The sequence below is a fragment of the Stegodyphus dumicola genome, chromosome 9 (genome assembly GCF_044657685.1).
Source record: "Stegodyphus dumicola isolate Sdum_Otavi_A_Nest chromosome 9, ASM4465768v1".
Classification (NCBI taxonomy): Eukaryota; Metazoa; Arthropoda; class Arachnida; order Araneae; family Eresidae; genus Stegodyphus; species Stegodyphus dumicola.
Window position 1 is genome coordinate 175,906,978 of NC_140776.1, and position 13,812 is coordinate 175,920,789.

The 13,812-nt window shown below is 33.5% G+C and overlaps 1 protein-coding gene across 1 annotated transcript; it reads left to right on the forward strand.

The window, feature by feature from the left end:
- The first annotated feature begins 5,841 nt into the window (after positions 1-5,841).
- LOC118185636 (cuticle protein 14-like) lies at positions 5,842-13,038 on the forward strand. Its single transcript, XM_035355526.2, has 3 exons — positions 5,842-5,971; positions 9,740-9,823; positions 12,477-13,038. The coding sequence occupies exons 1-3, from the start codon at positions 5,966-5,968 to the stop codon at positions 12,897-12,899; spliced, it is 513 nt and encodes a 170-aa protein (XP_035211417.2). The 5' UTR covers positions 5,842-5,965; the 3' UTR covers positions 12,900-13,038.
- Positions 13,039-13,812: the final 774 nt, after the last annotated feature.

Sequence of the window (13,812 nt, forward strand, 5' to 3'; positions counted from 1 at the left end):
AATTTTAATCCAGCTTCCCTCTCCTCCAAAGCTCTTAAAATCTTGATGTCCTAGTTCTTCATTCTTATCTTATAAATTTCTATTTTGAACAATGAATAGTTAATTTCATTTCAGGTGTTAAAAAGGTATTTTACTTGGCCACAAAAGGAAGCATCTTTGACCCCAAAGGAGAGAGAATACTTGTTTGGACAGTTCATTCTGTAAAACTGATGCCAGTCCAATACTGATTTTTGTGTTAATTTACATTGGCTGAGCTTTCCAATTGTTAAAATTGATTGTATTCTGCTTTTATCTAATTTTTAACTTCGAAAATATTTATAAATTATCTATACTTATATAGAGCTTTATATAATATCTATATTTATATAGATAATTTATAAATATTTCGAAGTTAAAAATATTTATTGTATTCTGCTTTTACCTAATTTTTAACTTCGAAAATATTTATAAATTATCTATACTTATATAGAGCTTTACATATTATCTATAGTTATATAGATAATTTATAAATATTTCGAAGTTAAAAATATTTATTGTATTCTGCTTTTACCTAATTTTTAACTTCGAAAATATTTATAAATTATCTATACTTATATAGAGCTTTATATATTATCTGTATTTATATAGATAATTTATAAATATTTCGAAGTTAAAAATATTTATTGTATTCTGCTTTTACCTAATATTTAACTTCGAAAATATTTATAAATTATCTATACTTATATAGAGCTTTATATATTATCTATATTTATATAGATAATTTATAAATATTTCGAAGTTAAAAATATTTATTGCTTAATATTTATTAATTATTGATAAATTATCTTTTAAGAAACATAAGCTATTTATGTTAAATATTTTAAAAAATTGTTGATTAATCAGTTATACAAAAACTACTTGTAAAAATATGCATAAAAATTATGTATTAAAAACTTATTTATGCATTTTTTCTTTTTAGTATAATTGAAATGTCATGAAAAACTAGGTTTTACTTCCAATAACTTGATTAGCCCACCAGCGGCCGAGCGGTAAAGTCGCTGAACACTGGTAGTTCGGTCCGAGGTTCGAATCCCGCGAACGGGCTGGCTGTATGGGCGTTTCGTGGTTTTCCCCATGTGTAACGTGTATACGAGCCAGTTTCCCTTAGAAAGTCCTCCATGAAGGCACCCCTCTTAGGCAGATAGCCCTCGAGGCTTTGCCATAATCACACACACATACACACATCCAATAACTTGATTAAAGAATTATGCTGCTTAATAAAAAATATGCATCTAAATTTAAAAGCCCTATTTTTTGAATCATAGTACAGAAATGATGCTTTATTTTAATGGTTGAAAGTTCACTTTTTCACTGAATTATTTTCAAAATAAAAAAACTGAAAATTTAATTAAAATATTTTCCTTAAAAGAAGACCAATTCTATGTGATATAAATAGCATTCATTTAGAAACACTCTTCTTCTCTAAAATAAAACATTTTCATTAATTCCTTCTTTTGAAATGACTGAAAAGGAAGAAGAATTTCATTGCCATAATTCATTCGTTTTACCTTGAGGTCTTTTCCATTGTAGCAAAATATGTTTCTGACAAAGCAAGGGGTAAACCCAAGAAAAATAGGGCGTGCCTCAAACTTAAAGATGAATGTCAAACACAGAGAAGAAGAAAAAGCAAAAGAAAAAATTCTTCCTAGTGAATCTTTTATGAAGTTAAGAAGAAGGTCAATTTGCACTTGATAACATCGCTGCTGTATTTGATAAAGATAATTTATTAATGATGAGCAATATAAATTTTGAGTATAATTTAATTATGCGTCTAAATAATGTGCTTGTTATTTTATCAAATGGAGTTAATTGTGGACATGTATGTGCTCAATATACATATTTGCAAAATTAAAATCAAGTTTGTAAATCATGGATAACAGGAAAAGTATTTAGAAATAAAAGCAAAAGCAAATTGACATAATTCATATCCATTCAAAAATATGTATCTCGCTACAAAACTATGTAATTATAATTAAATAAATTTTTGTATCCTCAATGAAATACGATTGCCCTGCAGGGAAGGGTAGAATGATTAGAAAATGATGATTTTTGAGGTGATGAGTTTTGGTTGGAATTATAGAAGATTCAAAGAACTAGGTTTTTGAGAAGCTGGAGCATTGAAAATGCGTCGGTTAGGAAGCCTTCTTAAGACTTTGATAGAGACGAAGAAAGGTATGGGATCTTCAGATTCCTCCCAGCTATGATCTTCTATGTAAAAACTGAATGTATCGAGTACAGCTTAAAATAATATTGTGTTGAAGACAAACTCAGCGATTAGACACAGGCATTGCCTGGCTCCGATGACCAATGCCTCTGTATCTAGAAGAGGCTTAGCAATGCTTATCAATCCCATATTGTTAAGCTGCTTCCATCATACTTGGTGTTACCATTTCGGAAGTTATTCCCTATATCAGCTAATCATATTTTACGGATTACTCCTTGGCAGCCTTCAAGGTCCATCCTGAGAACGGTTCCTTTACCAGTACGCCTTCATCTTTCAATGTAATTTTTCAGGAATATATTATCTGTCAGCACCTGGCGAACGTTTTCAGGTAATGTCTGTGTAGCGTTACAGCCACCTTTTGGCCTGTAATGTTTCCAATACTCCCTCCAGTCGGTTACGTATGAATCTTTTTAAATGTTAGATATAGTCATATCAGAAACTGTCAGAAATGGCTAAATATCTGGGAACTTGCCCTGCGAAATTTGCTTCCAGATTTTGTCCTGTGAAGGGCTTGATTACGTCCATACCTTACCTAAGTCCACGCTCGACCAGATATTCTCATGCATGGCTGCCGGAGGTGGATATACATCAAACTCGTATGACACACTTTAAAGATTGTTCGATATATGGAGTCTTTGCTACCTAATTTTTAATTGTAATTTTAATTAATTTTTCATCTTTGTTCCCTCACTTCTCTTGTCAGATTTTATTGCGATCAAACAATTGCTAATAATGGAATAACATTTTGTTAAAACATTCACCCCTACTTCCATATGGTGTCTGCCGATAACATCATGGCAAAATCATCGCGGGCGAAAACGTCGCAGAGAAAACAACGCAAGGCGAAAACGTCGTGCTACAAAACATCGTGGGAGAAAACATCGCAAAGAGGAAACATCGCAGTTCTAAAACATCGTGGTACAAAATATCGTCGTCGAAAATAAAGCTGTTCAAAATCTTCGCAGTTTAAAAACATCGTCGTCGAAAATATCGTGGTAAAAAATAAAGTATCTACAAATCATCGCATGACGATAATATCGCAGACATGCTTTAATAACTGTAAATGGATATACCCATAATGCTTTGTGAGCGCAAGATGGAAAGAAGGATAATTTTTACTTTCATATTTTTAATTAACTAATAAATTTTTGCTGAGAAAATAAGAAGGGAACTTAAGCATAGAAAATTAATGCAACTTATAGCACTTTATAGAATTTTAAACCGACATCAACAAAGGCATAACAAAGGCCATTAACAAATCATTTTTTATAAAGATTTTACTAGTAATTTTTCAGGAAAAGTATAATCTATAAGTTGCATTTAATTTTCTATGCTTAAGTTTCCTTCTTACTTTTTCAGCAAAAATGTATTAGTTAATAAAAAAATGTAAAAGTAAAAATTATTCCTCTTTACATCTTGCGCTCACAAATCTTTATGAGAATATCCATTTATAGTTATTAAAACCTGAAAAAGCATGTCTGCGATGTTATCGTCATGCGATGATGTTTTTTAATTAAAGAAATAATGGGGAACACAATAAGTTCCCCATGTACCACATAGTATCACATGGGGATTACAGAAGTAAGTATGAAACACAATACAAAATAAACAGAGGAAAAAACTGAAATAAAATTAAGGATGATTACAAAATTTCACAATAAATTGACAAAAAGTGTTAAAAGCACTTCTCTCGGAAATAAATTGGTAAAATTCTGGAGGCCAATTAATATTAAAGTTTTTCAGTTCCAGTTTCAAGATTTTTCTTTCGTTCTTATATTTAGGACATAGAAGAAGCACATGTTCAACATTCTCCTCTCCACCGAGGCTACAATCACAGGCAGATTCGGAGCTCAATCTATTCAAATAACTTTTGAAATTTCCATGGCCAGTAAGAAATTGGGTTAATTTATAGTCAGTGAAGAAGTGATGACATGACAATCTCATCTTGATAGAAGGGAAAAATCTCTTTGTTAAGCTCCCTTTATTTGAATTAAGGAATTCGTGGTTCCACGACTCCACAATACTTTCATACATGACCTTCTTATAAAAGGATTTAGGAATATTGACAAAAGTGTCAATTTCCCGCTTAGTCGCAGCCTTAGCAAAGAAATCCTTAGCAACACCTGTATGACCTTAGCCTTAGCAACACCTGTATGACCTGTAAGCCTTAGCAACACCTGTATGACCACGAACAAATGAAAATGCAACCGAAATATTTCTATCTTTTAGGTTTTTCAGTTCTTTTTGAATCTCGATAATGATATTATTAGAAGGAGAAATACATTTTAAGATCTCCAAGGATGAAAGGGTCTGAAATGAGATACAAATGAGATAGTCTGAAACAGCACTATTTTGTTCAGAAACCCATTTGATGGCGAAGCACAAAAGTTCAGCTATAAAAACGGTACATAAATCTCTAATTCTAAATTGAAAGTACTCAAATTCAAAACCACTTTTTAAGACAACAAATGCGAGACCAACCTTGCCATCAGTATAGCAAGTTACAGGCGAATCACCTACGATTTTACTGCTAAACTGAATAAAATTAACAGCATTTCTTTCTGAAGGATGAGGAAGATCAGATGGAGGTAAAATACAATCATACTGAGGAGACAGCAGAAGCAAAAATACTTTCCTTATAAGCAAAAGCACAAAGAATGGCAATATCAATTGGAGGAAAGCCAGAAATTGCATAAACTCACGCGTTTACGTGTTACTCAGCGCGCCATTGAGAGGTCCGTGGTTCGATTCCCAGGGAAGGCGTTTGCTCATTTTTCATCTTTCCGGCTTTTCCAATTAATCGTAATGTCTCTACATAGTAATCGAAATATGAATACTGAATCAGATAACCCATACAAAGGTCCATATACTTGCATGTATTTCAATAAGTGGAGGCTAATTTGAAGCTTACTTTCCCTTGGATCGTGAAACCAAAATGTGTCTTCGTATTGGTTGCATGTATAGTACATGTTTTTTCCTATTGATAAAAATATCACATCGCGCATTCCAGAGTCTTCAGTCATGGATCCCCTTCTTGAAAAATTTTTCAGCAGACGCCCATGTATACTTACTTGTAGTTAGCAATTAAACGCTCCTTTAGGCATGCAGTTTCAGCCTACTAGTTATTTCAAGTCAAGAACGAAAAAATGTTATCTGACCGCATTGAAATACATGAAAAAACATTTAACATATTTCCTGGTGTTAAAGATTTCCTCCCCCTTCTCTCACGTAATCACGCGAGGAATCTTTTACCGTTTGCAATTCGGAAAGAAACAAAAAGAATATATTCACTAATTAGCGTATTTTCCGTTGTCTTCACTTCCAGAAAATAGCCACAGGCTGTGTAGGAAGTTCTAAAGATGAAAGTCGAAGAAACAATCTGGATCAAGGCTATGCGGCATCAGCCCCACCCTGTGCCAGGCTCTAAACCATCGTGGCCTTTCAACAATGAACATTCCTCGTCACCATTTGCATTCGACATTCGAGAGATGGGCGCGGATTTTTTGACAGTTTTTTATTTCCCCTTTTCTACTGTAGGGTGTTTATTTTTGTTATTTATTTCTCAAAATTTACGTTCATAATCCTGCGTAACCCGTTAGAAAACCAGGTACACCTTCCTGTCACCGGTTTTGTATAAAAAGGTTCGGGTTCACAGTCCGGAATATCATTGAGTACTCCAGCTCAAGCACTCCAGAAACCACCATGAAGGTAAGAATTACTCTTAATCTTTGATTTCTAGCCCTTTAAGCTTACCTGAACTCATTTTTGAATCTCTAATAATTATTCTAAATATTTCATTTCTATCCTTTTGAGCTTACTTAAACTTTTGTTTATATCTCTATGAATTATTCTAAGTCTTTCAGTTCTTGCCTTTTAAACTTACCTAAACTCATTTTTGAATCTCTAATAATTATTCTAAATCTTTCAGTTCTAGCCTTTTAAGCTTACCTAAACTCATTTTTGAACTACGTATCGGGAATTTTATTTTATTATCGAAATTCGCCTATAGAAAAATTAAAACTTTTAAGAGCTTATCTATCTTACCTCTTAGTAATAATCGATTTGTGAAACATATAGCTTTACGGTTTATATAAAATTAAATAATTATATTTTATATTGTCTTCATTTCTTATTTATTTAAATTTTTATAGTAAATTTATATTATCTAAGTTTTCTGATTACTTTTGTTCACCAGCGGCAGAGCGTTGAATAGTCACTGAATACTGGTAGTTCGGCTCGAATCCATCCCACGAACGTCTAGTTGCATGGGCTTTTCAGTGATTTTCCCCATGTGTAACGTGCATACGAGCCAGTTTTCCTTGCAAAGTACTCCACGAAGGCATCCCTTCCCTTAGGCAGATAACACTTGAGGCTTTGCCGTAATCACATAAAACAAACTAACTATTTTAGATATTTCTCATTTTAGCTGTGTAGCAGTCTCCACCAATAACTGCAGTCATTCTCGTTAAAATTACGAATTTTTGTTCGCAAGATTTTATAATTCGTTTGTAAAAATATATAACGCATTTTTCTTAATTTGGAGTTTACGTTCATTGGGCCAAAGATGGGTACCTAAATTTTTAAATATTACAATCAAACACATTTTTCTGGAATTTTAATAAAAAAAAATTTCATTTAACAATTAAAATTTAAATGTGTATAGTTTTGTTGAAATTTTTTTAAGTTTTAATAATTTTAAAACCCTTTTTTTTATTTGAAATCTACTGTATTACGTTTAAATGAGTGAATACTTTATGGAAAAAATACTTATGAAGAAGTTACCAAATTTATCCTGCATTTTAAACATTTTATTGTTTTTATATCAAAAGTATTAAATTTTTACCAATTTCACTCATCATATATGATTCAGTTCTAAACGTTTTCTTGATCATCAACACTTGAACGAATTATAAGCACAGTTTGCTGCTGGTGTCTCATACAGAGCTTTCATAGGCACGGAAGGAAAGTAGTAGAATGTTCAAAATCCTGAAGAGACAAAGGTTATCAGGAATTTGGTTTCCCGAGTATCAGAGTAATCCAGAAAATAAGGTCTAAATTTACGGGTGCGTCTTATATTATGCGCCGGATATAAAAATTATACTAGATTTAAACATATGTAAAAGATGATTATACAAAAATTATATTTTTACATGTACCTAATTGCTGCTTATTTAAAAGAAATGACAAACCTACAAACTTCAAAATATTCATTATCGGATAACACAAAACGTTCATCCTATTTACCTTTATTTACCTTCCGTTATACAGGGATTGGACAAAAATATGGAAACACCTTTAATAAAACATGTTTCTTTGCTTAATATGGTGTAGGAAACCCGTTGGCATCCAAAACAGCTTGCAGTCTTCTCGGAATGGATAAATACAGTTCCTGTATGTTTGCCAAGGGAATATTATACCATTCTTCCTGAAAAACGGTGGCAAGTTCAGATAAAGATGTTGGCGGTGGATAACGAGAACGCACTTTCCGTTCCAATGTAGACCACAAAGGTTCGATAATATTCAGGTCTCGTGACTGTGGTGGCCAGGGAAGATGGGACAACTCATCCTCGTGCTCAGAAAACCAGTCCTGGACAATGTGAGCTATGTGAACAGGGGCTTTGTCGTCTTGGAAGACACCATCACCATCGCGGAACAACGTTTGTACCATGGGATGAATTTGATCGGCCAAAATGTTCACATAAGTCTTGGCAATCATGTGCCCTGACACAGTTATCATGGGGCTAGCAGAGAACCACGATATGGCTTCCCAAACCATAACAGAACCCCCGCCATGTTTCACTCTTGGCAACAAGCAGTCTCTATTATAGGCTTGAGATGGCGTTCTCCAAATGTAAACTCGGCCAGAAGTGGGAAACAATGTGAAAGAAGACTCGTCAGACCATATTACTCGCTTCACTGCTCTATAGTCCAGGCTTTATGACTTAAACACCACCTTTTCCTGTTACGGGCATTAGCATCACTGATGAGTGGCTTCTCAATTGCAGCACGGCCAGCAATTCCCTGTTTATGAAGCTCCCTTCTAATTGTTTTGGTACTCACAGGGTTCGGTAACACAACATTCATTTCAGCAGTAACTTTTGCAGCTGTGGTCTTCTTATTTTTCGTCACAATTGCCCTTAATGATCGTCTGTCACGATCACTCAGGACACACTTTCGTCCGCGCTGTGATTTAGCAGATGATGTTTTTCCGCTTTTCAAATATGCGGAATGAATCTTCGATACAGTACCTCTTGAAACACTAAACTCCTCGGCTACCTTGCTTACGGAAGCACCTACCATACGTGCTCCAACAATTTGTCCACGTTCGAAGTCTGTTAACTCTGACATAATGCAATGGCAACCTCACATAACAGTACTCCGACAACAACTGAACAGTAGTCAAAAACACCAGCGCCACCTACATATTTCATTAAAATCAATCTTTCTTTTCAAACATGCATTTCACAAGGTGTTTCCATATTTTTGTCCATCCACTGTATCTTCAGGCAAATCATCGAATTCTGTATCATCTTCACCATCTCTTCTTCGCCATTCATAAACAAATAGTCTAGACATTAGACAGATAGATATACTACACTTTTAAAATGATTTTTGAATTTTGCCGGGTTTAATTTCATTGCATGCTTTTGTTATCCACTCACACTCTATTTCTAGACTGGAATGATATATTTGGCAGAAAGGTGTACCTTGTACGACAAATATATCCAAAAATTTTAAAATGTAGTTTGAAATTATAGGTGCGCGTTATATGCAGGAATATACGCTAGATAAGAGTTTTCATGGTTTCCCAAAATGTATCTGAAATTCAAGGTAACTAACAGTAAGATTTCTTTTACAAACTTCCTGCTCCTGAAGAAATTATATTTCGTGTTGTATAGCCATTAGGTTATTTCGAAGCATGAGACGTTAAATATGTGCAATGCCTTCGCCAGAACTCCGACCCTGGACATCCTGAATACGCGTCGAGTATGCTTCCAACATATGCACACCGAAGGCATGCGGAAAGAAGGCAGAAAATGCAAACTAATGTTTGTAAAATTTCTCATACAAGAGCATTTTCTGCCTTACATTTGTAGAACCATTTGTATACTTAGAAGCAGGAGACGTGAGAAATGAGCAATGCCCTCGCCGGGACTCGAATACGCGCCTAGTGTGCTAACTGTTACACCACGTAGGCATGCTGAAAGCAGGAAGAAAATACGTTATCCCTTCGGCTTCTGTCAGTTCGTGATGGCAAATGGCAGTTGTCTTCAATCCAAGTGAATAAATACTAGAAAGAATGAAATGAAATACGTCTTAGTTTCTTAATGATTTCTTAGTTTATCTGATTTTCATAATAGCAGATCATATTTAAGTTAATTTTTGTGGATGTGCTTAAAAATTGAATTAAAGAGTATTTGTAAATCTAATAACCATTCAAGACATGTGCTTTTACTCAGAATTTTCCGTTCCTAGGTCTTCATTCTTTTCGCTTTATTCGCCGCCTCTCAGGCCGCCATCTTGCTCGGTGGAGCAAGTGAACAGTACAGAAGCGAGGATGTAAGTAAAAGATTATCACACTTATTATACTCAATCTTATATTCTATTACGTTTGTCTTTACTGTTTCTAGTGTCATAAATGACAAACATAAACAGTACTAGTTCATTTCCATATAATTCATTGACAAACTAACATTGAATTTCAGTTGCAATTAAATTTGCAGTTTAAACGCTTTCCTTAATAATTTAGACAAAGTTAAATTTTTTTTAATTTCTTATGTGAACTTTCTAATTCATTATCTTTTAGTTACAAGGAAAGCTAACTGTTTTGCGAGTATATAGAAAAATTGTGAGAATATATATATAGGCAGAAAGAAAGTATATTACTACTACTACTAGTTTTAAAGGGTTTTTAAGAATTTTAGATTAAAGTTTAGCTCTAAATTTAATAGTTTCTCGTTTTTCAAATTAAATACTTTTAAATTTCTAAGAAACTTTTTCCAAGATAGTATAATATTTTTCCTATTTTTAAGTTTATGTATATGTTTAATATATATATATATGTATGTATGTGATGCACCAGCTTTAGTCGTAGCTTAAATTATCAGACGATAAGTTTAAAAAAAACAGGATCCATTTATTATTATTCAGGAGAAAATAGCAGTTACAAAATCAGGTATCCGGAGTAAATAAAAAGAATTACTAATAACTTTTTGTATGAAGTTTACTGCATAGTGACATTTAAGAAAAACCCGATATTCCTTTGCGAGTCCTTTTATAGCCTCTAGAAAGGCGGAGCTTCCAAGAAATGACGTTAGCCTCGTCAGCCAATCCAGTTCGCTTTAAATATTTCCAGAACATTCTATAACTGTACGTGTAGAAAAGGCGGGAAAAACAACTTGACTACGGGGCTGTGTATTTAATTCCACGTACTTTCAAATAAGAGAACGTCGCCATTAAAAATGAAAAGAACATACAGTTAGAATTTAAGTGTAATTTTGACTGTGGAATTTTATTATTACATATATATATATAATTTAAAGTAAAGTATAAAGAACAAATGATAAAAGACCTATGTGGTCAAAAACTAAATTCTAAATTTTGCCGCATTGTGCGGCAAAATTTAGAAAAAAGGTAAAAGAAAAATCCTAGTTCGTATGCTAAAAAGCAGCTGAAATACTGTGGTTCCGTGAAAACATTAACATAAACAAAATGAGTTGCAATGAAATGTGTTACAAGAGAAATATATGTAGATATATTTCACCATTGAATTCAATTTGCTTTAAATTGTTCGTAGCAGAATCCTTTATTCTAAAATGAGTCGATAGAGAAGTTACAAATATTTATTTGAACGCGCATAATTAACTGTGTAGTAGTTAAAATGAAAAATAATATTTGCTGCGTAAGGTAATCTTCATGCATGGCAAATTTCATAATTAAAGTTTCAATAACATCATCCGAATTGTACTACACCAAGAACATACATATTTCAGCACATTATTTATCTTTGTAAATATTCAGCATATTATTTATCTTTGTAAAGATATATTGCGGTACTGCTTGCTGTAACACAGCTTTAGATAAATGCTCAGCTTGTGGTTTTAGTATTACTTTGAGTGGATAAAATGTTACTTTTCCATCTTTGATTATTGCGACATTGTTGTAAATATTAAGAAGTATTTTCTTTAAGCATTTAACATCTCCTTCTCTAGACTGGAATCATTAAAATAGGTTTAACATAACGAAATAACACTGAAATACCTTGATATAAGACAAGGATTCAGCAGTTAATAGCAGACAATATGAAATTTTTATGAAAATGAAAGATTCGATAATGAAATTAAATCTAATAACAATTACATACTGTGCAAATATTTTATATTAAATTTCGTAAATCAGTTCATTGTATTTCACTTAGAATGTAAATAAAAGCAATAAATAAAATAAAAATGAGAAACTATAATAAAATGAATATAGAAGCTGAAAATATGCACTGGTTTTCCACTAGATCTACTGCTAAAAATCAAGTTATGTGCATATGTTTCTAAACATTTTAAGAAGATATTTCTAATATTTTAACGACTTTTAATTGGTTATATTTTTTGTACGATTTTGACAGAGGATAATTTCGTACATTCTGTGGAACCAAATATCGCACTTCTACATATTCTTAATTTCGAACATTACATCGCTTTTCGTAGTTTCGTGTTCTCGACTGATTTAGGATGCAAAATTTCTTTAGTCATGATTTGAGGAACCTTCGTTGTTAATTCACAATCTAGCTTATTAAAGTAACATCCATGGAATCACAGATATCGAATCACATACAGCCTTATTATTGGAAAGAGTTATTTCAGGTTTTAACACTCGGAGCATAAAAGCACAATTAGCTCAATTTTCCTTTTGCTTTATTTCGCACAAATAAGTACGACACATTTTTAGCGTCTTCTACCAATAAAGGCAATTCGGAATGTGGAAGTAAAAAAAGTATGGAAGAAAGAGGATTAAGATGTCTGGAAAAAAGGGCTTACAGTAATATTTCCAGAAGCTGTTCGAGGTATGCAAAAATATCGCCGTTGAACAAGAAGTTTATTTAGTAGATGATTGTTCACCAGTAATTTAGAGTGTTCATGATAAGAAACTGCAATCCATATTTTATTAACTATTTAATTTGTTATGGAAAACGATATAATTATTTAAATAATTTTTCCAGGGTCTTGGTACCTACTCCTTCGGTTACAACGAGGGTCATGGAAGCGGTGCCACATTCCGCAAAGAAACCGGATCTCATGGCGTTGTTGCCGGATCATACGGACTCAGTGATGCCGATGGTCGCCGACGAGTTGTCAACTATGTTGCTGATGCCGCAGGATTCCGTGCTGACATCAAGACAAACGAACCCGGTGTTGAGCCCAAAGACCCAGCTCACACTGCCATCAACAAGGCCGCCGTCGCCGCCCCAGTTCTTGCACATGCCGCCCCTGTTCTCCACCATGCCGCTCCCCTTCATCATGCCCCTGCTGCCTTACATTATGCCGGCCATCCTTTGGGAGCTTACAGCTACAGCACGGCCGTAGGACATAATGGAGCTGCATGGGCCCCTCATGGTTTGGGCCATTATGCCTACCATTGGTAAATTTATCCCAAATGAACTGTGACGGAACTTTTGAATTTTATCGTGCCAATTGTTGAGGTTTCTGTTAACGCATCTGCTCAAAGGGTGCTTAGCTTTTGTGTGTGTGAAGATGGGAAAATAAAGTGGTTTTATTTTTAAATGATGTCCTTGATTTTCCTTTTCTATCTCAAAATATATGCATACATAGATCTCTATAGGTAAGATCATTCTCTTTAATAACTTAAAACCTTAAAAAGAATTTAATTTTGAAACAATTTAGGGTATAGAATTAAGAATACAATTTACCCTAGAGTGCAAACAAACTCACTTACGTGTATCAAATTGTTTTGGCTAACACTGCTTGCATGAAACTATTTCAAGTGTATTTTACACGGTGGAAACTTGTTATCTGTAACAAGTTTGTTCATAGTTATGAGAAGCTTTAAATTAATGTTTACTAAACAAACATATAAAATAATAAGTAGTAATTAAAATTTCTAAAAATTTATCGATGTTTTAATACTAGAATCTATTACATCAGACGCTCGCATAAAGAAAAAAAGAAGCTTCAGATGAAACTAGATTTTAAGCTTTCGCAGCAAATGCATTAAATTCGATATTTTTTTTTTTAAATTACAAAGCATTGTAGGGTTGTTTTCAAAGAATGGTTGTTTTCCTTGAGGATAATGAGCGAACTTGTCTCGTAATAATGTTACACGCTGGATGAACACAAAATACACAAGTAGCTAGTTTGTCCACCAGGGTTTAAACTAAGGATGAACTGCCATTCTTATCTGCCTGGCTTCTAGTGAGTGCAGAAAAAGCGAATTCCGAAAGGTTATACATTCGCTGGTTTCATCCTTTCAGATATTACACAAAAGCAGAAATCAAAGTGCTTTTGCTTGTCCCATTTCGGAAATGTATTTTTTACTTT